Source organism: Myotis brandtii, unplaced genomic scaffold (assembly GCF_000412655.1).
Source record: "Myotis brandtii unplaced genomic scaffold, ASM41265v1 scaffold1624, whole genome shotgun sequence".
Classification (NCBI taxonomy): domain Eukaryota; kingdom Metazoa; phylum Chordata; class Mammalia; order Chiroptera; family Vespertilionidae; genus Myotis; species Myotis brandtii.
The window spans coordinates 2,223-25,080 of record NW_005355941.1 but is presented as its reverse complement, the minus strand read 5'-3'; the positions used below and the strand labels follow the sequence as shown (position 1 = coordinate 25,080).

Genomic DNA, 22,858 nt, shown 5'->3' with positions numbered 1-22,858 from the left:
GGCAGCAAGGTCTGTGCTCACGATGGACGGACAGACGGACACATGGACAGGAAGCACAGAGGCCAGCTGATGGCGGCTTATGGGAAGGTTGGAGGAGTCTGTCCCCCCGCCCCCCGCCCAATACCCTTACCCATTAGTCTCTCACTGAAGCTCACCCAGAACTTTCCTTCAGGGCCAGGTTCTCAAGATACCACACACCTTCCGCCCGGACCACGCTCGGGCTGGTGAGGGCGAATTCCAAACCAGACATCAGAAGGAACGCCTGCTCCTGCTTCTACAGACATTTCCTATCTGAGTGCAATCGTTTGTGTTTTTTTTTCTGGCGCGCCCCCTGCCCCCAATTACAAGAGCTAAATTAATTTTTTTAATTGCCTATTTTTGTAGCAGTGTAATTACCCCATGCTAATTAGCTTTGGGGAGAAAAGGGAGTATTCCTGCATGGTGATAAAAGCATTATTTTAAAATGAAGGCCTAATTAATCAAGCAATTCTTTAAACGTGTGATGGAAAAATATTTTTAAAAAGAGACATTTTTACCTACAGTGGATATATAGTTTCCTAAGCACAATAAGTGCATCAACCCTTTAAGGAAGTGACGTTGGCACATTAAAGTCAAAAGAGAATTAACCAGGAGTGCTCTGCATATTAAACACATTATTTTTAGTCTCAAACAGTAACTACAGTGTACTTTATAATCTCAGAGGATTCTGCTGAGCTAAGGCCGGTCCTTAGGATGTGTTTTTTGAAAACGAAACACGCATTCAGACCAGTGACACCAGCAGGGATATCATTCTGGAGCCATGTGGCCTGTGCCTTGCAGCCGAAACTATTTTCCTTTCTCAGGAAAAATGTAGGGATGTTGGATAGGGGTAGATACCAGGATATGAGCTGGGGCACCCAGGAATCAAGTAAATATCTGATGGAGTTTTAACTCAAATGATAAAAACCAACCACGAGGGCAAAAACATACTCACACCTGCACAGCCTGCCCACACCCCCACTCCCCCGGATGGCCACCCCACTGGACTGGCTGAGCCAGAGTGGGTGACAATCTGGAGTTCAGACCCTGCTCTGCTACTTCCTGGCCATTGACCTAGAGTCACTTCTCCAAGACTAATTTTTCTGTTAAAAGGGAGAATAATCCCTACTTATGTCACGGGGAGAGAAGGGGAGGGAAAGGGGTTGAGACTAAAGATAGAGATTAAAGATAGAGACAGATGTGCTTTGAAACCCAATGAGTCTGTAAAGACGGAGGGACCAGGCCAGCTATGCTAAGAGGACAGAGTGTCCCTGGGGCCCTGACACCCCTTGCACCTTAAGTTAATAATGATGACCTATTGCCTCCCCGGCCTCCCACTTAGCTAATTTCTTAGGAAAATCACCTTTATCCTCAACTTGAAGACCACGGAACCCCATATCTAGGTAAAACAGCAAAAAGAGAAGCCTTCGTGTGGGGTAGCTGCTAACACTGCTATAAATCCAGGTGGGAAGCCTGGAGGCGGAGTTCAGGCCCAGCGTAGGCTCACGCTCACTTAAAGGACACAAGCTTGAACACTTCCTCCAGCTGAAATTCGAGAGGCCTTAAAGAGCACAGCCCCAAGCCCCACCTCGGGTCACAACTGCTGTGTCTCCGGAAGGAATCAGCTACTGGATTTCACCCCATCACCAACGTGAATCATCACTAAACACCTCCCTTCCTCTCACCACTACGGGTGATTCCCACTCACGTCTTCCGTGCAAAATAGCTTAATGTTAAAAGTGCATCGAATCGGACAGACATCTGCGATAGAAACATTACAAAAATAAAAATACCTCTATACAAAGTGAATTGTGCTTTCATTTTAGAAACCACAAATGGTTTGTGTTCATAAACCTTTTTAATATATATTTGAGAGCTCGGAAGCGATCGGAAATTAATATTTTTCTATCTTTGAATCAGCCTCCCGCCCTTGGCCGTTCACGGGTAGCAAACTGTAAGGTTCAAGAAACTTAGCTCCAAACACTCCCAGTCCCGGTTCCGGGAACTCTCTCTTCTGGTCGTGAGCCGAGCGCTGGCACACTCCTTCCAGCTCAGTGGGCTATGAGATTTGCTGGGCATACAAACCATTGGGTCTTTCAACAGGATGGTTTTGAGAGTCGGGCATTAACAAGGAAATGACAAACCCAAAGTGACAGCGCGTCCCACGGAAGGTCTGGAATGTATGGCTGTGAACTACGAGCTCCACCGCGTCTGAATCAGCACCCGTTTCGATGTTAGTCTCTCCCTCCTTCCCAAGCGCCAAACCAAGCGTGTCAGCGTCCATGCACCACCACACACACGGGACCCGTTTTCCATGTTACCTTTTTGGTCCCCATTTTGTATGGAATGATATTTTTCAAGTATGATGGTCTGTAGGACATTTCATGTTTAATATTTCATTGCTCATTCTCTGAATGCATCAATACAAGGAGAAGAATATTGCATTCTTGTGTTCTCGCTTCTGCTGTAAAAACAACAATAAACAAACCTGAAAAAACGGTTTCCATTCTTCCAATTGGTCTAGAAAAAGGGGTGGGGTGTCTGCCATCACAGCCCCGCACCCCCGGCAAGGGGAGGCCCCTGCTCCAGCAGAAGTCGGCGGCTCTTCCTCTCTTGGCAGCAAAAGCTGCCTAAGCAACGCCCCCCTCTGGCCCAGAGGAGACACTTGAGGACAACATTCCCATTTTGCACTTGCCCCAGGAGACTTCGCCGTCACCGACCACCTCATTTCTCAGGATGCCGCGAAACAGAAAGACAAACTGCACCCAGAAGTCCTTCTGACCGACGTGCCCGCGAGAGATGGGACACGCGCCACATCCTGTGACTGCAGCTCAGGGCTGCGAAGATGCTCAGATAGCGGCCCCTGCATCTCGCCTTCTGGAGGGCAGGACTGACTCCCAGGAAGAGGAGGATGCCCAGCAGCCGGGCCCGTGGCCAAAGACCATGATGGCTCTTCCTTCCAGTGTAAGAAAAGACAGCCGGTGGCTGCCAGCGCAGGGGACTCGTGGGGGGAGGGAGCGAGGGGAGGACGCTAGGCCGGTGTCCAGAGCAGCTCCCAGCGGGCAGAGCTCGGCTTTAGTCGTCTTCTCGGCACATCGGCAGGTTGACGAAGGTGAAGACGTTAAACTCGATCATGATGGAGAAGCACAGGAAGATGGCGTAGAGGACCAGCACGTAGACGCCCAGCTTCCAGTCCAGTCTCCATTTGTTGAGATGGATGCCCAGGACCTGGCGGGAGAGAGGGCGAGGGTGGGGCTCGGGGCAGAGAGATACATACAAAAGGCCTTTGTACTGGGAAACGACACACAAGCCAGAACCCCACAACTTCCCCCACAGCGTGGGCTGGAGCACAGGGGTGCTGCCCGGAATAGCCTTGCTTTGATCAGCACAAGCCCTGCAGGCTTCAGACTTGTGCATGGCCAGGCAAGACCCTGGCCCAGCCCTGGGGGGACACACGCCAGCTGCCCTCAGGGAACAGGCCCTCCCCACCCAGACCTTCTCTAGCATCAGCTCTAGGGTCTTCCGCCAGGTCCTCCCTTTGCTTCAGAACTTGGTAGCCTCGGCCCTCTTCAGCGAAACTTCCAAGGCTGCTGTTGGCCTACAGTCTGGCAAACTTCAGCTTGGACCACCTCCTCCTACGTGTGTGCGTGTGCGTGTGCGTGTGCGTGTGCGTGTGTGTGTGTCTCTCTCTCTGAGGGACAGTTTGGAACACACCCTCATTCTAAATTCTTCCCAGACTCTCCACACCTCCTTTTACTACCTTCGCTCTGACCCCAGAATCGAGGCTCTTCATGGTGGGGTCATAGTCACCGCATCAGAGCAATGTCACGGGCCCTACAGACACAGACCACGCCGGGCTCCAACCCACTTTGCCACTTCCTAACCGCGTGACCTTGGGCAAGTCACTCGCCCCCTGAGCCTTGCTCTCTTCACCCGGTGTTTGTAAGGACTGACAAATCAGCAGAAATAAAGAGCTGAGCACAGTCCTGGGCACATGGAGTATAGAAACCCGAGTTTTACTGCATGCCAGTCCCCAGGCCCGGCCACATGCCCCCATCCGACGAGCTGGGGGAGGACGTCTCTCCTAGGGAGAGACCGACTTCTTTTCCTCTGGTGACTTCTTAGCTGTCCAGGGAAGAGTGCAGTGGTGGGTGCCAATGTTCTTCTCATTTTTGTTTTGTCAATTCTCATCGGAGGATATTTTTTTTCTTTTGACTTTTTAAAGAGGGGAAGAGAGCAAAGGAGGGAGAGCGAGAGAAACATCGATGTGAGAGAGACACATCGACTGGTTGCCTCCTGCACAAGCCCTGAGTGGGGCCGGGGATAGAATCTGCAACCCAGGTACGTGCCCTTGACCAGAGATCACACCCCATGCATGGGCCGACACTCTAACCACTGAGCAACACCAACCAGGGCAGTTTCCAACATTATTGGCACGGATTGTGTCTGGGGTATCTGAATTTCTCTGTTTCCTCAGCTTTGCCCCTCACTGCCAGGGGGGAAGAAAGAGGGGTTTCAGAGACACATAGTGACCGGGTAGATCCGATGCAACGAAGCACGAGGCTTTTTTTTTTAATGTAAAAACTCACGGTGAGCGCCACGGAGCCCAGCAACAACACCACGGAGTAGACCAGGCCCCGGCTGTTGATCTTCACCTGCAGAGAAACAAACACAGGCCTGACTCTCCGGGCTGCTCAGGGCCCGCCCATCTGCAAGCCCCGCTCCCTCCCTCCCCCACCTGGAAAGCCTGTTCCCGGTGAGCAGGTGGCCGTGGACCACCAGCTAACTGTGGGTTCAAGTCTGGACTCTGCTTGTCTGAGGAAAGGACCAGGAGGGGACAGGCCCGGCAGGGGCTGAGATACGGGGCAGAAGCACCGAGGAGGGCTGGGCTCACGGGGCTTCCCCTGCAGGCACCCCTCAGGCTGCTCTGGAAGCCTTCGTGGAAAGTGGGTGCTGGGGTGCCAAGGAGAAGCGGGGAGTGTGGCTCCCAGAGCCCCCGGCTGGGAAAGGCCTACGGCACCATCATTCCCGTGACACGCACGTGCCTGGCGTCTGGCTCGCTTGCTGAGGAGGCGCGAGGAACTTACTGTGGATCCATAATTGATAACCATGGTCTGCAGACCCCACGGTATGCCGAGTCCCACGAGGATGTCGAACACGTTGCTCCCTATGGTGTTAGAGACCGCCATGTCGCCAAGGCCTGGAGGGGGCAAGGGCCACGTGTCATTCGCCAGGAGCAGGTCACGGGAAATCCCTGTTCTTCCCCTGAACTGCTCTATCAGAGCCGTCCCCTAACAGGAATGCCTTCTTCACAGACCCCACGTTTCTAAACCCTTTTTCTGAGATCCAAGGCCCACTCCCTCCGGAAGCCCACAGGGGCCTGGGATGGGCTGAATGGTGACCCCCAAGGTTCATATGTTGGAGTCCTCACCCCTAGGGCCTCAGAATGGGAATGGTTTATAGACAGGGTCTTTGCAGAGATAACCAAAGTGAGGCCACGAGGGTGGGCCCTAATCCAATATGACTGGTTCCTTAGGAAAAGGGGAAACGTGGACACAGACAGCGCAGGGAGAACGTCACGGGGATCTGAAGATGGTCATCTACAAGCCAAAGACAGGGGCCTGGGACAGACGCTCCCTCGCAGCCCCCAGCGAGGGGGCAGGCACCAGCCGGCCAGGTGGGAGGTGTAACGAGGGTGGGAGGAGAGGGCGAGGCCTCTCAGGCTTGGCCGGCTGCCTGCGCTGCACAGGCTGCCCTTGGAGAATCTCTGGCAGCGCTGGCTTCCAAAGGTGAGGAACGCACGACCCACTTTCCCTCTCTCCAGGGCCAACCTCCCCGCTGGGCGCCTCTCTCCTCCCCTGTCTGCTCTGAGATTTCACTCCATATTCACACTCCCGCCCCCCATACTTGCAAACTTTCATCCATGGAGGGAGACCTGTGGGGGTCTGAGCTGGAAAGCAGCGGTAAACAAAGGCTGGCTCTTTGGTCCTGCCCGCAAAGAGCACGCAGGTCCTGCTCACCTGGCTCAGCCCACGCCGCTGGGTAAGCCCCAAGAAAAAGGACCAAATGAGCCAAAACACTGTACAAATTCTAGAACTTCGAAGAAGCAGAGGAAAACAGCTAGTGGTATAGGACACCCCCACCCTGCCTTCCTGGGACCAGAACATTCCTCGTTACTACCTCGCTTGCTAGAAGTCTGGGCTTTTACCCCGGCAGGCGTGGCTCAGTGGTTGAGCATCGACCTATGAACCAGGAGGTCACGTGGGCTCGATCCCCAGTAGGGGGCGTGCAGGAGGCAGCCGATCAATGATTCTCCCTCATCATTGATGTTTCTATCTCTCCCTCTCCCTTCCTCTTGCTGAAATCAATTAAAAAATTTTTTTAAAAAAAAGAAGAAGTCTGGGCTTCAGCCCTGTGCAAGCTCACATTAGGGATTTGAGAACAAGTTCATTTTCACAGAACTGCACGCACACAGATGTGCCTCGAGGCCTGGAGTTCATCCCGGGAGCATTCTCCCCTCGGGTGGAGCCCGACTCGTGCTTTCCAGACGTCACAGTTTCCTCCACGGCTGAGCTGAACTGCACGTCCTAAGAGCTGTGAACTGTCGCGGGGGCGGGGGTGAGGGGCCGCATGGTGATGCGGATGGCGCGGGGGCCGAGACGCGATGGGTACCTTGTCTCGCCACGATTAAGCTGGCCATGCAGTCTGGAACGCTCGTGCCCGCCGCCAGGAAAGTGATGCCCATGATGACGTCGGGGATCCCAAACGTGTACCCGATAATAGTCACCTGCAGAAGGGGGGGCGTTGCTTATCCTGAGTGCTTTTCACTTGAACACAGTCCTGCTGTGGCCAATGAAAAAACCCGGAATAGGGTTTTGTTTCAAAAACATCTTATGAGTGTTCTTCCCGCCTCCCCCCTACCCCATTATAGGAGTAATATGCATTTTGGGGAGCGTCACCAGGGTGGCGGGACCTCCTTTCCTCAGAGCGCAGGGCAGAGCACACACTGACCGGCCTGCTCGAGCTGTGCAAGAAGAGACACGCTGAGGAGGGCTGACCCACCGGGGCTTAACCGCGTGGCCATGACGGTCTTCCCAAGCACAGCAGGCTGTGGCTGGTGTGTTTTTAAGGTCACACCAGACATCATACACACAGGAGCCTGGGTTATCTTTGATTCCTGGGATGCCTCCATTTTCTTTCTCCAATCATCTTACTACCTGGCTAAGAACTTGAAGGATGGAAGGACTAAGGGAGGAAGGGTGTGTGTGTGCGCGTGCACGTGTGTGTGTGCGTGCGCGTGCGTGTGTGTACCCTCCGTCCAGGTGTTCAGGAGCGAAGATGCTACCAACTGTCACTTTGGCCTGGACCCAGCCCCGGGACCTCCTATCCTCCCAGATGCTCCGTCTTCCCTTGTCCTCAGTCTCCCCAGCTGTGCCAGGGTGCCAGCCGGGACGATCCATTTAGAATGTCCCTGCATTTTGACACGGTCAATAATTTGTTTCCCCCAAAGGGCTGGCATGTCTTGCTTGGGTGGAAATTAGGCTAACATGCGGCCCTGGCCGGATGGCTCAGTTGGTTGGAGCATCATCTGTACACCAAAAGGTCATGGGTTTGATTCTCGGTCAGGGCACATCCCCAGGTTTCAGGTTTGATCTCCGGTTGGGGTGTGTTTGGGAGGCAATGTGAGCTGCTCACTCACATTGATGTTTCTCTCTCACATTGTTATTTCTCTCTCTAAAAAAGAAAAAAATCAATAAAAAATATATATCCTCAGGTGAGGATTAAAAAAAGGAAGTAGGCTTATCCCTGGCACTCCACTCTTGTCTGTAGTAGAAATTCCCCTACACGGGGGTCAGCTGGAGTTCACAGCCACAGGGAGAGGCCTGAGCAAGGAGGGTCCTCGGACTCCTGCCAGGCCGTTTGCTCAGACTCTGCTTTAAGACGTGGGGGTGGGGCCGGCTAGAAGGGGCCAATGGGGGGGAGAGGGGACATATGTGATACTTTCAACAATAAAGATTTAATTAAAAAAAAAGAAGTGGGGGTGGTAGTTACTAAGTGTCCAAACTCACTGCTAATTAGCAGAACTGATTTAATAATACTGTTATTTTCAGTAATTAGAGAAAAAATTTACACATTTGTTAATTTCATCTTCCCTAATTCTCATACCCACTCAAATATCATGAAATCTATTTTTTTTTTAAAACTGCAATGTTGTTTTGGGAATGCATTTTAGTAAGAGATATCACTGGATTTTTTAAAAATCAAATGTAAAGATGGGCTGACACAGGCGCACACACGAGCACAAACACACATACACATTAGCACACATGCACACAGGTGCGTGTGTGCACACACACGCACACACATGCACACAGGTGCACACACACATGCACACAGGTGCGTGCGTGCGCGCGCACACACACACACACACACACACACACACACACACACACACACACACCAGCATCTATTTTGCCTGCATCTGACCAAGCATGGAGCAGCCGTGTTGGCTGTGTCTCATGGTGCAAGCAGCTGATTCCCACAGTTATGAGCACTTTTCTCTGCTGCCAGCTCAGAGCATGGCGCCTGCGCAGAGCGTTCTCCTTCCCCCAGTCACCTTGTCAGACAGCGAGGACCTTCCCCGTTTTGGAGAGGGGGCCATGGTTCAGAGAAGTTGGCCACCTCCCTAAGTCTCATGGAATCTAAGTGGCACAACTAGGGTTCAAATCCGCTGCCATGTGACCCCCTCAGCCCACCTTTCCCCACCGCGCTGCTCCCCTCGGGTTAAGGGAGCGGTGGCCCTTCTGCCCCGAAACCAAAACTTGCTCGCCCTTCCTGCAGCCGGCACTGGGTGTGAGGAGGAGAGTGAACGCTGACGGTGAGCTTCACAACAGAAATGCAGCCATCCTGTACCACATCTGCTCTGTGCGCTCCTGGCCTCCCCAGGCAGGAGGAGGAGGAAGGGGAGAGGAGGTGGAGGAGGAGGAGGAGGAAGAGGTAGGGGGAGAGGGAGGAGAAGGAAAAAGAAGAGATGGAGGAGGGAAAAGAAAGGAAAGACCCTACAGGGGGTCCTTCTTGGCCCAGCCCAGCCAATGAAGGTTTATACGGAGAGCTGTGATGCGTGGCCGGGGGAGCTGCCCAGGAGCTATGCCAGGGCCTCTCCACCTGCAAAACTTCAGCCCAAATGGCACTGAAAATTCTAGCAATAAACTGAGAGGCAGTTCAGGATAGTGGGTTGAGATTATAAACTCAGGAGAACAATAAACCAGGGCTCTAATCCCAACCTAGAACTCACTAATGATGTAACTAATTGTGTACTAGATGCTAATTGTGTAACTGGGCAAATTACTCAATCTCTACGCCTCAGTTTCCTCATCTGTAAAATGGGCATAATAAAAATGGTCGTTATGAGGACTAAAAGAGTTTATATACAGTTTATACATGTGCCTGAACACAGAAAGGGGGGCAGGAACATCCCTTGGCAAGGGGCATAGAAGGGCTGCTTGTATTCATCTCCCACTGACTCCAGTTTCCCTCACATTCCCCCGGGACCTCGGAAAGGATGGGGGCCTAGTGATGAGCCCTCTAGAGCTCTTCACAGTGACATCTTCAAGGGATCAGGCCCAGTCCTTGACTTCCAGTCCACGCCACCCCCGTCATATTATCTGCCCATCCTGCCAGGTGCAAAGGCTCATCTCCATCCCCCCCCGTGCCTGCATTGCATGCAAGTGCCACACTGTATCTGTCTGGGCATCCCTGGTGCATAACTCAGCAGCATGCACCTCTGCCATTACCCCTTCTCACTGAGAAATAAGCCAAGGTCAGGGAGGGTGGCAGCTTGCCCAAAGTGGCACAGCAGTGCCTGAGTTGGCTCTCCCACCTCTGGCAGGTGCTGGGCAGGGGCTGTCTGTCCGGTCCACCCGGCTCCCGCCACTCACCAGCCACACCATTAGGTAGGAGAAGACGGCGATCCACAGCGTGGCGGTGAGGAAGGTGACCATGAAGAACTTCTCCCAGCGGGGCTTGCTGCAGTTGGGGATGGTGACGCCCAGGAGGAAGATGAGCGGCCAGGTGAACACCCACTTGGCTTTGTCCCCTCTCGCCTCTGCAGGGGGATAGGGCGGAGCAAGCAGGGAGGAGAGAGAAGCACACGCTGGGGGTTACACGCCTGTCCGTCTACCCGTCCGTCTATTTTTTCAAGTCAAACAAGAGAATGCTACCAAAGTGACTCTGAGCAACTGATCGCCCAGAATCACATACCTCCATCAGGTCACCCCAAAAGCGATCTCAGCAACACAATTCACGAAGTATTTGTTGATCGAATAACGTCAGTCAGTCCAAATCCCTCAGAGTAAGGAAAGTGAGACCCCCAGTGGGAACAGACTTGCCCAGGGTAGCGGGAACGGGGATGTGGAATTTGGAGGGGCTTTGGGATCAGACAGACCTGGGTTGGCATTCAAATGGCCTGGAGAAATCTCATCAACTACTTCCTCCTCTGAAAACAACAGCTGCAGTAACAACAACACAATAATCAATGCATGGAATATGTGCTCTGTGTACCAGGCACAGCCCTAAGTTCTTGGTATTTAGTAGTTTCTTCATCTGTTCAATGGGAACATGATCTCTTTCTTGGTTGTTGCAGGAAGGACATGATACAATGTACGTAACACACTCCATGTACATAAAACACGCAGCAAAGGGAGAGCCCAGCCTGGCACACAGTAGGTACTCTGGACATTTCAGCTCCTTTGCTCCAAGGTCACATACTCAGCCCGCGGCAGGTGCAAGACGAAATTGTGGGTGTCCTGGCTGGCGGGTATGACCTCACTGGCTCCTACCAAGGGAATCCACAAACGATTCACCCAAGGAAAAGCAGCCTCCATACACCGCAAGTACAAGCGTAGTGTGCTTAATAAGCCACTGGGTACGGTGTGCACATGCAGGCTCAAAACCAGCGCGTGGGTGATGCACTGAAATGCAGAGGGGGGACCTAGGAAAATTCTCTGCTCCACAGAGGCAGTGAGAACACCGGCCAAAATGGTCACAATCGACCCTTTTCAGAACTCTGGAAACTAACCAAAGGCTTGTAGCAATCCAGGGAGTGTCTCCTTAAGAATACTGACTGGATCTCAGTAAGAACAGCGAGCTCTGTGGAGCTTTAACTTGCCCTGTTTCCATTCCCTCTCACCAGCTCTGCAGAAGCCTTGAAGACAGCAGCCTGGCACCCCACTGGAGGGTGCAGGAGAAGGATGGAGCTCCTTCTGAGTCCATTCCCAGAGAACAGGCGTTACTTGACCTGCCTGGTGCAATCTTGGAAGATCCTGCTTCCAAGGGTGTCCTTTTACCTGAACCGGAGCTCAGCCAACGTGAATAGCCTTTTCCTTCGGGCATTTGTTGGAAACAATCAGAGGCCATTGCTGAGCATCACGCTTCTGAAGGTGGTGGGTAACCGGACAGACAATACGTGAACCAAAACACGTACAAGGAAAAGCTGGGGCATGTGGTATCTATAGAGGCTTCGCAAAGCTCCTACGGATTTCTGGGAATCTGAAAACCACAAGCACGTGTAGGGCTGTGCCGAGGATTATTCGAATGCTCAGGAAAAGCTTGAGAATGCTCTGAGCTTTCACCCCGACCTAACGTCAAGGCTCTGAGCAAGCAAGAAGTAAAGGCCGCGGTGGGGTTGTAAACGGCCTGCTTGAGTGTTGAAGATCTGCCCTCAAATACACAGAACCCATCAGAGACGACTGGGAGACTCACTGGATTCAAACACTGGGTTAAGCAGGCATTGCAGTGGCCACACGCAACAAAAAATACAGGCTTTACAGGATTATCTGAGAAAAGTCACCATACAAAAGACAACAATAAATAGTAACAATAAGCAGACTAGAAGGGAGAAGAGTATGTTTTCTAGAGTTGTCCAATTATATTATTTTAAATGCCCAGTTTCCAAGTAGTTTCTTCATCTGTTCAATGGGAACATTTATCTCTTTCTTGGTTGTTGCAGGAAGGACATGATACAACCATGTACATGAAACACGCAGCAAAGGGAGAGCTGGGAATGGACTCAGAAGGATCTCAGTAGGCACACAGTAGGTACTCTGGAAATTTCAGCTCCTTTGCTCCAAGGTCACATACTCAGCCCGCGGCAGGTGCAAGACGAAATTGTGGGTGTCCTGGCTGGTGGGTATGACCTCACTGGCTCCTACCAAAGGAATCCACAAACGATTCACCCAAGGAAAAACAGCCTCCATACACCGCAAGTACAAGCGTAGTGTGCTTGATAAGCCACTGGGTACGGTGTGCACATGCAGCGCGTGGGTGATGCCACTGAAATGAGGAGGGGGGGACCTAGGAAAATTCTCTGCTCCACAGAGGCAGTGAGAACACAGGCCAAAATGGTCACAATCGCCCCTTTTCAGAACTCTGGAAACTACCCAAAGGCTTGTAGCAATCCAGGGAGTGTCTCCTTAAGAATACTGACTGGATCTCAGTAAGAACAGCGAGCTCTGTGGAGCTTTAACTTGCCCTGTTTCCATTCCCTCTCACCAGCTCTGCAGAAGCCTTGAAGACAGCAGCCTGGCACCCCACTGGAGGGTGCAGGAGAAGGATGGAGCTCCTTCTGAGTCCATTCCCAGAGAACAGGCGTTACTTGACCTGCCTGGTGCAATCTTGGAAGATCCTGCTTCCAAGGGTGTCCTTTTACCTGAACCGGAGCTCAGCCAACGTGAATAGCCTTTTCCTTCGGGCATTTGTTGGAAACAATCAGAGGCCATTGCTGAGCATCACGCTTCTGAAGGTGGTGGGTAACCGGACAGACAATACGTGAACCAAAACACGTACAAGGAAAAGCTGGGGCATGTGGTATCTATAGAGGCTTCGCAAAGCTCCTACGGATTTCTGGGAATCTGAAAACCACAAGCACGTGTAGGGCTGTGCCGAGGATTATTCGAATGCTCAGGAAAAGCTTGAGAATGCTCTGAGCTTTCACCCTGACCTAACGTCGAGGCTCTGAGCAAGCAAGAAGTAAAGGCCGCGGTGGGGTTGTAAACGGCCTGCTTGAGTGTTGAAGATCTGCCCTCAAATACACAGAACCCATCAGAGACGACTGGGAGACTCACTGGATTCAAACACTGGGTTAAGCAGGCATTGCAGTGGCCACACGCAACAAAAAATACAGGCTTTACAGGATTATCTGAGAAAAGTCACCATACAAAAGACAACAATAAATAGTAACAATAAGCAGACTAGAAGGGAGAAGAGTATGTTTTCTAGAGTTGTCCAATTATATTATTTTAAATGCCCAGTTTCCAACAACAATAAGAACAACAATTTAGGAGACATGCAAAGAAACAAGAAAGTACAGCCCATACACAGGAAAAACAGCAGTCATAAAGAACTATCTCTGAGGAATTCAAGACATTGGATTTACTAGACAAAGACTTTAAATCGGATATTTTAAAGTATGCACAAAGAAGTTTTTTAAATGCCTAAAAATGAAAGGAAAGTATGAGAATAATTTATCACCATAGAATATCAGAATAAAAAAGTAAAGAGTATGAAAAAGAGCCAAAAAAAGATTCTGGAATTGAAAAGCACAATAACTAAAATGAAAAATTCATGAGAGAGGCCCAACAGTAAATTTGAGTAGGAAGAAGAAAAATATCATTAGCCTTGAAGTAGGTCAATGAGATTATCTTGTCTCAGGAACAGAAAGAAAAAGAATAAAAAGAAATGAACTGTGTCTCAGAGGCCTATGGCACACCATCAAACATGCCAACACAGGCATAATGAGGGTGCCAGGCAGAGACGAGAGAGAATAAGGGGAAGGAAGAACATTTGAAGAACTCATATTAAAAAACTTTCCAAATCTGACGGAAAACATTAATATATACTTTCAGGAATACACATGAGAGAATAAGGGGAAGGAAGAACATTTGAAGAACTCAAAAACTTTACAAATCTGATGGAAAACATTAATATATACTTTCAGGAATACACACTCATCTCAAATTCACATGGAACCCTCTCCAGATTAAATGATGTTACATCATAAAACAAGCATCAATAAGTTTAAAAGGATTTAAATCATGCCTAGTATGTTCTACAATCATTCCACAATGGAAAGAAATTAGAAATCAGTAACAGAAGAGAAATTGGAAGATTCACAAATATGTGGAAATTAAATAACACACTCCTTAATAACCAATGGGTCAAAGAAGAAATCACAAGGGAAATTAGAAAATACTTTGAGATGAATGAAAATGAAAACACCACATACCAAAACTTTTGGGATGTAGTTAAAGTAGTACTTAGAACTTTATAGCTACAAATGACTATATTAAAGATCTTAAACCAGCGACCCAATTTCTTCCTCAAGAAACAAAAATGGTAGAGCAACTGAATCCAAAGAAAACAGAAAGAAGGAAATAATTAAGACTGAAGTGGAAATAAGTGAAAAAGGAAAATTAAAAAATGAAAGAATCAATGAAACTAGAAGTTGGTTGTTTAAAAAGATCAACACAATTGACAAACCTTTAGCTAAAATGACCAAGCAAAAAAAGAGAAAAGACTCAAATGACTAAAATCAGGAATGAAAGAGGGTCATCACCATGAACCTCACAGAAATAAAACGAATTATTAAGGAATATGATGAACAATTGTGCCCAAGAAATTAGATAACGTAGGTACAACCAACAAAATTCTACAAAGACAGAAACTTACCCAAACTGACTAAAAAAGATAGAAAAGCTGGGTAGATTTATAATAAGAGATTGACATGGTAATAAAAAAAACTTCCTTTAAAGTAAAGCCAGGACCAGATGGCTTCATGTTAATTTCTACCAAATGTTTAAAGGAGAATCAGCATGAATCCTTCAAATATTCTTCCAAAAGATAGAAGGAGAGGGAACATTTCCAAGTGCTCTCTATGAAGCCACTGTTACACTGATATCAAAGCCAGACACCAAGAGAAGAGAAAACTGCAAGACCAATCTCCCTTATGATTAAAGATGCAAAAATCCTTAACAAAATTCTGGTAAACTGAATCAAATAACATATAAAAATTATTATACACCTGGACCAAGAGGGACTTATCACAGGAATACAAGCTTGGCTCAGCATATGAAATTTAACCCATCCAATATACCAGGGTAATAAAATAAAGGACAAAACTGCAATCATGTCCATTGAGGCAAAAAAAGGCATTTGACAAAATCTAACGCCTTTTCATCATGAAATACTCAATGACCTAGAAATAGAAGATAATTTCCTCAACTCGGTAAAGGGCATCTACAATGAACCCACAGTTAACATCATACTTAATGATGAAAGACTGAAAGACCAGGTCAACATTGTGTGGAAGGTTTAGCTGAGGAAACTAGGCAAGAAAAAAAAGTAAAAGTAATTCAGATTAGAAAGAAAGAAGGGAAACTATCCCTATTTGTAGCTGGCATGATCTTATAAAAGAAAATTCCAAGTAATACACACACAAAATAATTACAACTAAAAAGAAGTTCAGCCAAGTTGCAAGATACAAGATCAATGTACAAAATTCAGGTATACTTCTATACAATAGCAATGAATAATCCAAAAATGAAATTAAGGAGATAATTTACCATAGCATCAAAAAGAAAAAAATGTTTATGAATCAATGCAACAAGAGAAGTACATGATTTCTATGCTGAAAACTATCAAACATCATTGAAGGAAGTTCAAGACGGATTAAATACATGAGAAGACATACTGTACAGGGATCGAAAGACTTAATGTTAAGATGGAAATATTTCCCAAACTGATCTACAGATTCAACATAACCCCTATTAAAATTCCAGCTGACTTTTTTTTTTGCAGAAATTGATAAGCTGATTCTAGTATTATTATGAAAATGCAAGGGAACTGGAATAGCCAAACCCATCTTGAAAAAAGAACAAAGTTGGGACCTCTCTGGCTTACACCTACTTGAATCGGGTTTCTCTAGCATTAAGAGAGTCTGAACTAATTCATGGTTTCAATGATTACAGGGTCTGGGGCTACTGGGGGGATGGAACAAGGTTTATACCAAGGGACATCGCCCCAACACCACCAGGAGCCCCTTCTGCCCCCCATCCATTCCTTCAAGTGCAATGTCAGAGACATCTGAGAAATGCTCCTATCATGGGCTCTGAGAAACATGCAAACATAAGCAAGAGGAAAAAGGGCTGCCATTGTTCTTTCACTAAGCTTTCAGATTTCTCTTTTGAAGTGGAAAATGACAATTTAATTATGTAAAAAAAATCTTTAAAATGAACTGTAGCACAACAGATGACTAATCATTGTGAAGGATAAATTATGAACAGATGCAGTTGCTTGTGAAAAACTTCAAACAAATTAACTTGGACAGTCAACTAACTAGACAGTCCAATGAAGGGCGTGGTTAACTTAAGGCGTGTGGGGATGTATGTGTCACTGGACGTGGTCAAGTAGATACTCACGGACCCTGGACGCAGGAGTGATCTAGAGAGCATAGCTCCAGACCAGTGGTTCTCAAACCTGAATATAAATCGGAACCCCCCTGGAGAGCCTGTTAGAGCCCCAGAGCTAATGATTTGGCAGGTGAAATTGGGGGGAGGGGGGCAAGAATTTGCAATTTCTAATAGGATCCCAGGTCCTGGTAATGCTATTGTCTTAGAACCACTTTTTGAGAATCACCAGTCTAGATGAACTCCATTTAAAAACAATATAATTAACATATCATCAAATTTACCTGCTTAAACAGACATGGTTTTTAGCAAATTAGAAAGCTGTGTAATTATCACCACTATGTAATTCTGAAGACTTTCATCACCCTCCAGGAAAACCCCCGTGCCCATTAAGCTTCCTGCCCCATCCCCTCTCCTCACTCAGACTCTGGTAACCACTCATCTACCTGTGTCGATAGACTTGCCTATTTTGGACATTCCATTGTGTCTGGCTTCTTTCAAATACCATATGTCTGCAAAGTGCACCCACGCTGCAGCATATATCAGTCCTGCCTTCCCTTTTATGGATGAAGAATCATCCACTTTATGGATATACCTTGTTTCATTTATCCATTTATCACTTGCTGAATATCTGGATTGTTTCTACTTTTTGGCTGCTATGAACATTCATGTATAAGTTTTTGTGTGTGCATTTCATTTCTCTTGGATAGATAACTGGGTGGGGGGGGAACTGCTGTGTCATGCAGTGACTATGTTTAACTCTTTGAGGAACTGCCAGACTGTTTCCCACGTGGCTGCACCAAGAGGCAAGAACACTTGCTGCTCCTCCACCCCACTGGCAGGCGCTCTGCCTTAAACACTCAGCAAACTGGCCATGGCAGGGTGGAGCTGCTGGGTCCCTGGGTTTGCAAACCACACAGACCCAGCAGCTGGCCTCCTCCCTCCCCCTTCCTTCCTGCCGACCCCCGAATCCCAGAGCGGGTGTTCCAAATCAGCAGAGGGCCCTCTTGCCAACGTCAGCATTGCGACCAGGCAGAGGACAGCACTTTGGTGTCAGGGAGGCCTGGGTACCAGCCCTGCCCGTGGCATCTGCTCACCTGTCTGTGGCTTCCTGAGCCCCCGCTTCCTCCTTCCTGAAGTGGGGACCACGCCAGCCATTCAGCAGGGCTGTGTCAGACCCTAAGTACTGAACATAAGGTGCGGAGTGCAACGCTTGATGAAGGATGTGTCTGCCAAGCTACAAACTGGGGCTGACCCTCCTCTGCCTCACTGTGGGACGGAAGCCACATGGGTCCCTGACCAGGTTTGCTCTAAGGTAAGTCATCTGTTAAGACCTAACTGAGAGCAGAATGTTACTGCTTTTCTCCAGGCTGCATGACAACATGGGAGTGGACATGCTGAGCTGGCCTTCAGCAGCCTCATTCCAACCTCCTTCACTAGTGTCTGCAGAGGCATCTCCCAGAATCCCTTGCAGCTGAAGTTCAGGATTCATAGTAGATTCCCCGATTTGAAGAGGAGAATTGAGGTAGGGCCAGGCTACCTTTCGGCCGCTTCAGATGCATTCCTGTTAAGTCAGGGCATCCGTGCCCAAGCACTAGACAATCCCGGAGGCCTGACCAGCATCCCAGAACTGTCCAGTCGTGTTGCTATGGGAGTCAAGATACAGCTGTGGCAGTGGCCTCCTGGTCCCGGCTCACAGCTCTGGTGTTGAGCTCTTGAACTCAACAGTTTGGATGCATTCTGGCTCCCTGCCCCCTAGTTCTGGCATGGTGGCAGTGCCACGCCGGTGCCGACATTACAGTGCCCTTCCCACGACTGTGTAAGGCACCTATGCCTCTGTACTTCCATCTTCCTGCATCGGAGATGGGCTACATCCTTCATCTTCTCATAATGCTAGAGGCGTGTGTGTGCTCAGCCCCCCTTCCCTCAGAACCACTCTCCCAGGGGCCACCAGAGCCATGCTGGCCAGCACAGCTGCGTGCCCGGGGTGGACACCTGATGTCTGGGTTGATGGCATTTTCTCTCTCGGGACTCTGGACCTCAGATGTAATACCAGGGAGATGTTAGGAGGCGGGAAGCGTCATGCATCGGTCTGGGGCCAGTGGAGGCCCCAGTCTGCCATCTGGACCAACCATGAATTTGCAGTCAGTCTGCAGCCAAGGGACAGATGAGACAGGCACGGATGGAGAAATGAAGAGCCAGGATGAGGCTCGACACCACTGAGGCCTCGAGTCAGCCCCGAGCGAGTCCAACTGCTTCCCTGCTCTTGGGACGTAACGCGGCCCTATAACCGTATTTTTAAAAAGGTTCCTCTTTAGCTCGAGGCAGCTTGTGTGGGCTCCTGTTGTTGGCAGGTGAGGAGGCTTCAGGACCCAGCTCATGTCCACTGCATGGGAGTCCTGGGCCCTTCACCTCCCACCTCCCAGCCTGCACTGCTCTGGCCTGGCTGCGGGGGCGCCATGGAGTGGATTCCAGGGCAGGTGGCCCTAGGTACCTGGTTCTGTCTAGTTGAGACTGCCCCTTGGGCAAGCTCCTGCCCCTCTTTGGGCCTCAGTTTCCCACTTTGGAATATAAATGGTCTAAAAATGTCCAAGATCCCCTTTAATCCTAGTCTTCAGAGACTGTTGCTAACCACAAGGAACTCAGAGGAAAATTGTTTTCATTTAGATTAAAAATATATATATATATTGAGTCTCTTTCTCCACTATGCTCTATTACAATGGTTCTCAACCTTCTGGCCCTTTAAATACAGTTCCTCATGTTGTGACCCAACCATAAAATTATTTTCGTTGCTACTTCATAACTGTAATGTTGCTACTGTTATGAATCGTAATGTAAATATCTGATATGCAGGATGGTCTTAGGCGACCCCTGTGAAAGGGTCGTTCGGTCGCCAAAGGGGTCGCGACCCACAGGTTGAGAACCGCTGGTCTATTAGCTGTTTTTACAAACCACTCATAGCCAGGAAGTGGAAAGAACCCAAATTTCCATGAGCTGATGAATAGATATATTATTCAGCCATACAAAGGAAGCACTGATACATGCTACAACACGGATAAACCTTGCAAACATCATGCTATGTAGCAGCCAGTCATGAAAGGCCATATGTTGAATGATTCCATTTATATGAAATGTCCAGAATTGACAAATCTAAAGTAGCTTAGTGGTTGCCAGGAGATGGGGTTGGGAATAATTGCTAATGGGTAGAGGGTTTCTTTTGGGGGTGGAATGATTGTGGTTCTGAAATTGATTGTGGTGATGGTTGCACAACTTCGTGAATACACAACCTTGTGAAAACCCCTCGAATGTATACTTTAAAGATATGACTTTATGGTAGGTGAATTATATCTCAATGAAGCTGCTATTCACCAATAAAAACGCTCAGCCAGCGGTTGTTCTAATTGGGTTGTAAGCTGGCACTTCAGCGAGCCACAGTGACTGATTCACAAGGTCGCGCCTTTGAGACCCTGACCTTGACTTAGGAGCCAATCTACCAAACGCGCAATTACTCCGATGGCTCCCGACACCAAGCCAAGAACAAGGTCATTTCCACTATAAAGTGCTGGGTGTCTCCGGGGGCCTGGAACAGACAGGAACTGCGTGTGGCATTTCACGTGGAAATGAGCCCACAGCACCTGCAGTTTCTCCCGTTTCCCCCGATGTGCTGAGGGGCTGAGAGGAAAGACCCGGTGCATGGAGTTTTCTAGAGTTCCATTTGTGCAGGACCCCCTCCCGGGGTTTAGAGACACGAAACGTACCTCTCTCCTCTGAGCCAGGTGCTTTGGAGAACTGAGGAACACGGCGGTGGGGTGAGAGGAAGAAGCCCTAAAACTCCGGAAATTTCTGATTTCCTGTGCTGAGTTTTATTATCACAAAGGAAGACAAGATTTAGGGCTGCCATCCAAGGTCTGACAAGAGCACGTGCAGTCCCAAGGGCCCATAATTCAATGCAGTTCAACACGGTTCACTCACCCCAGACACAAGGTGTACAAGCCAGGACGGAGGCAAGCACTTCGGCTCCGAAGGAAAGGAGCCGAGAGCATCCATTGGTTGGTGACGTGTTGTCCCTTCAGCACGCCGGGGGTCAGAATGTCAGTGTGCAAATCCCAGCTCTGCCCCTTCCTCCTGTGTGACCCTGGGCAGCTAGACCTCCCTGTGCCTGAGTGTCTTCCCCTGGGAAGTGGCGTCATGGTAACAGTAGCCACCTGCTAGGTCGTCATGAGGACGCGGTGAGTGGATACCTGGGAGGCAGGCCTGGTCCACAGTAAGCCCTCAGTGAGTTTTACCTCCTGTTGCTGTTCAAGAACCTCCAAGGGCCTGAATTTTTGAAAAACACATTCACCCCAGGTTCTCCCTGAAGTGGGCTGAATATATTGTAGGTCCGGGGTACATGTATATCTAAGGCCATTCACCCGTCCCCTATGTGACCACTAAGGCCATTCGAATGCCCCCTCTGTGACTGCCGTGGGCCAGTCCGTGCCGGCATTCACAGCTCGGGAGGCTCAGGGCGGGAGAGAGGCTGCCCACATAATGGCAGTGTGACTCGGGAAGTCTCACAGCCCCTCCCAGCCTCAGTTTCCCTCTGTAAAATGGGGATAATGATAACGCCTCCCTCACGAGGCAGCTGCGAGGACTAAACGGAAGTGCACCTAAAGCAGCAGCCACACCGCTGTCTGTCCTATCCCCACCCCTGCTTCTCACGGCCAGCAGGGGAAGCGGAGGAGGAAGTGACTCCTGGTTTCCAAGGGCAACCCCTGGAAACACATCCGCAGGGGCACAAAGGGAGCTTTCCGCAGGGACACACACTGGGCAGGAACTCGCAGCCCCGTCATGAGCCGGGTCCAGGAATGTCCTGGAACCTCTGGCCTGAGGGGGAAGGTGGACCAATGGCAACAGGAGCCCTGGCCCCCGGAAAGCCTCAGGGAGGCAGAGGCCCTGGGAGCTCCTGGTCCCAGCCCTTGTAAGATAGCAGCGTTCTAAGCACCCACCCCAGGAGGTAACCCGCCCAGCCCCCCCCCCCCCCCCCCCCCCCCCCCCCCCCCCCCCCCCCCCCCCCCCCCCCCCCGGGGGCGGGGGGGGGGGGGGGGGGGGGGGGGGCTGGCCCTGGGTCCAACCCATCCAACCCACCAAACTCGAGGTTTCAAGGAAACGGAGACGTGTGGGCCTCACGGGTGGCCACCTCACTTTACAGAATCAGAGCTGCCACGGGCATGTCCCTTCGCTGGGTCCCTGCAGAGCCCTGGACAGCGGCAGCCTCAGGACCAGGGTTCAGATGAAGTGGCCCATGGAGGTGGTGGCTGAGGCCCCATCAGGCTCCACGTCTGTAAAATGGGGACCTGCCACCCACCTCCTGGGGCTGGAGGACAGAACCTAAGAATGGTAGGACCTCAGTCCCACCGGGGCCAGCACGGCTCAGTCCTGGATGGTGGCTGTAGCCCCGCCTGGCCCTCCCTGGTACCTGGGCTCCAGGCCCCAAAGAACCGAAAGCCTTTCTGTGACCTCGGCCCAGAGTCCCCGTGCGAGGCCGCATGTGGACTCGGGAGAGGACGGTGCTGGCCATATGATGGCTCGGGCTGTGTGGGGTGCCCAGGGCGGTGGTCCTCTTATGAATGCGAAAGTTAAAATACATGAGGTGGGGCAGCCTCCGTCCCCGCCGCAGGATCCTGCTCGTGTGTCCAAATGGGTAATCTCATATACATTCCTGGGGTGTAGAGGAGATCACCCCCCTTTCTCTCAGTGTCCAGACCCAGGGACCAAGCTCCCACCGACTACAATGTGACCATAAGCCCACCAGACCAGCTGGCTGCGCATGCCCTGTGCTCCCACAGGTCCCAGCAGGTGCGCTGACGTGCCGGGGGTGTGAGGTGAGGGCCGAGACTCACATCCATCCCCTCGGCCGCTGGTCAGCAGAGGGAGGTCTTGGGGGCCTAAGCCCCTGTGCTGGGCCCTCTGCAACCTGAGTGAGGAGACACCCGTCACTCTCTGGGTGTGGCCTTCAGGAGAGAGGAGGCTGGGAGGTGCTGGCCAGGAGCAGCGTTCCTGACCTGGCCAGTCCCCGGACACACAGAGAGGGCTTGGAAATGCTGAGTCCCAGACCTCACTCCAGGCCGCTGGTTTCGGTTTGGGAACCAGGCCTTGAGTTTCAGGAAGATCCCTGGGTAGGTGTGACCAGCATGCCCTGGAGGCTCCAATCCAGAAACCCCCAGGAAGCCCTGGATCCCACACAGAGCCTCTGTGTTCAACATGAAGCATGTGGCAGAGTTGGGGGCAGGAGTGTCCTGGCAGAACCCCGGACAGCACGGCCCGAGGGCCTCGCACCCTGGGAACTCACCGGGCACGGAGAACGGGGACAGGAAGGCGGCCTCCACCGGCTCTGCCTC

The 22,858-nt window shown here is 50.4% G+C and overlaps 1 protein-coding gene across 1 annotated transcript in view; it reads right to left on the bottom strand.

Moving 5' to 3' along the window:
• Nucleotides 1-1,857: 1,857 nt before the first annotated feature.
• LOC102247034 (sodium/potassium/calcium exchanger 4) overlaps nucleotides 1,858-22,858 on the bottom strand; it is a gene marked incomplete at its 5' end in the record, with an annotated part of 22,264 nt that continues 1,263 nt past the window's right edge. The window contains 6 exons of the mRNA XM_014536448.1: nucleotides 1,858-3,246; nucleotides 4,608-4,673; nucleotides 5,106-5,218; nucleotides 6,691-6,805; nucleotides 9,957-10,123; nucleotides 22,810-22,858. The exon at nucleotides 22,810-22,858 is cut by the window's right edge and continues 19 nt beyond it. Of these exons, the coding sequence (XP_014391934.1) occupies nucleotides 3,094-3,246; nucleotides 4,608-4,673; nucleotides 5,106-5,218; nucleotides 6,691-6,805; nucleotides 9,957-10,123; nucleotides 22,810-22,858 (663 nt within the window). The remainder of the gene's footprint in view (nucleotides 3,247-4,607; nucleotides 4,674-5,105; nucleotides 5,219-6,690; nucleotides 6,806-9,956; nucleotides 10,124-22,809) is intronic.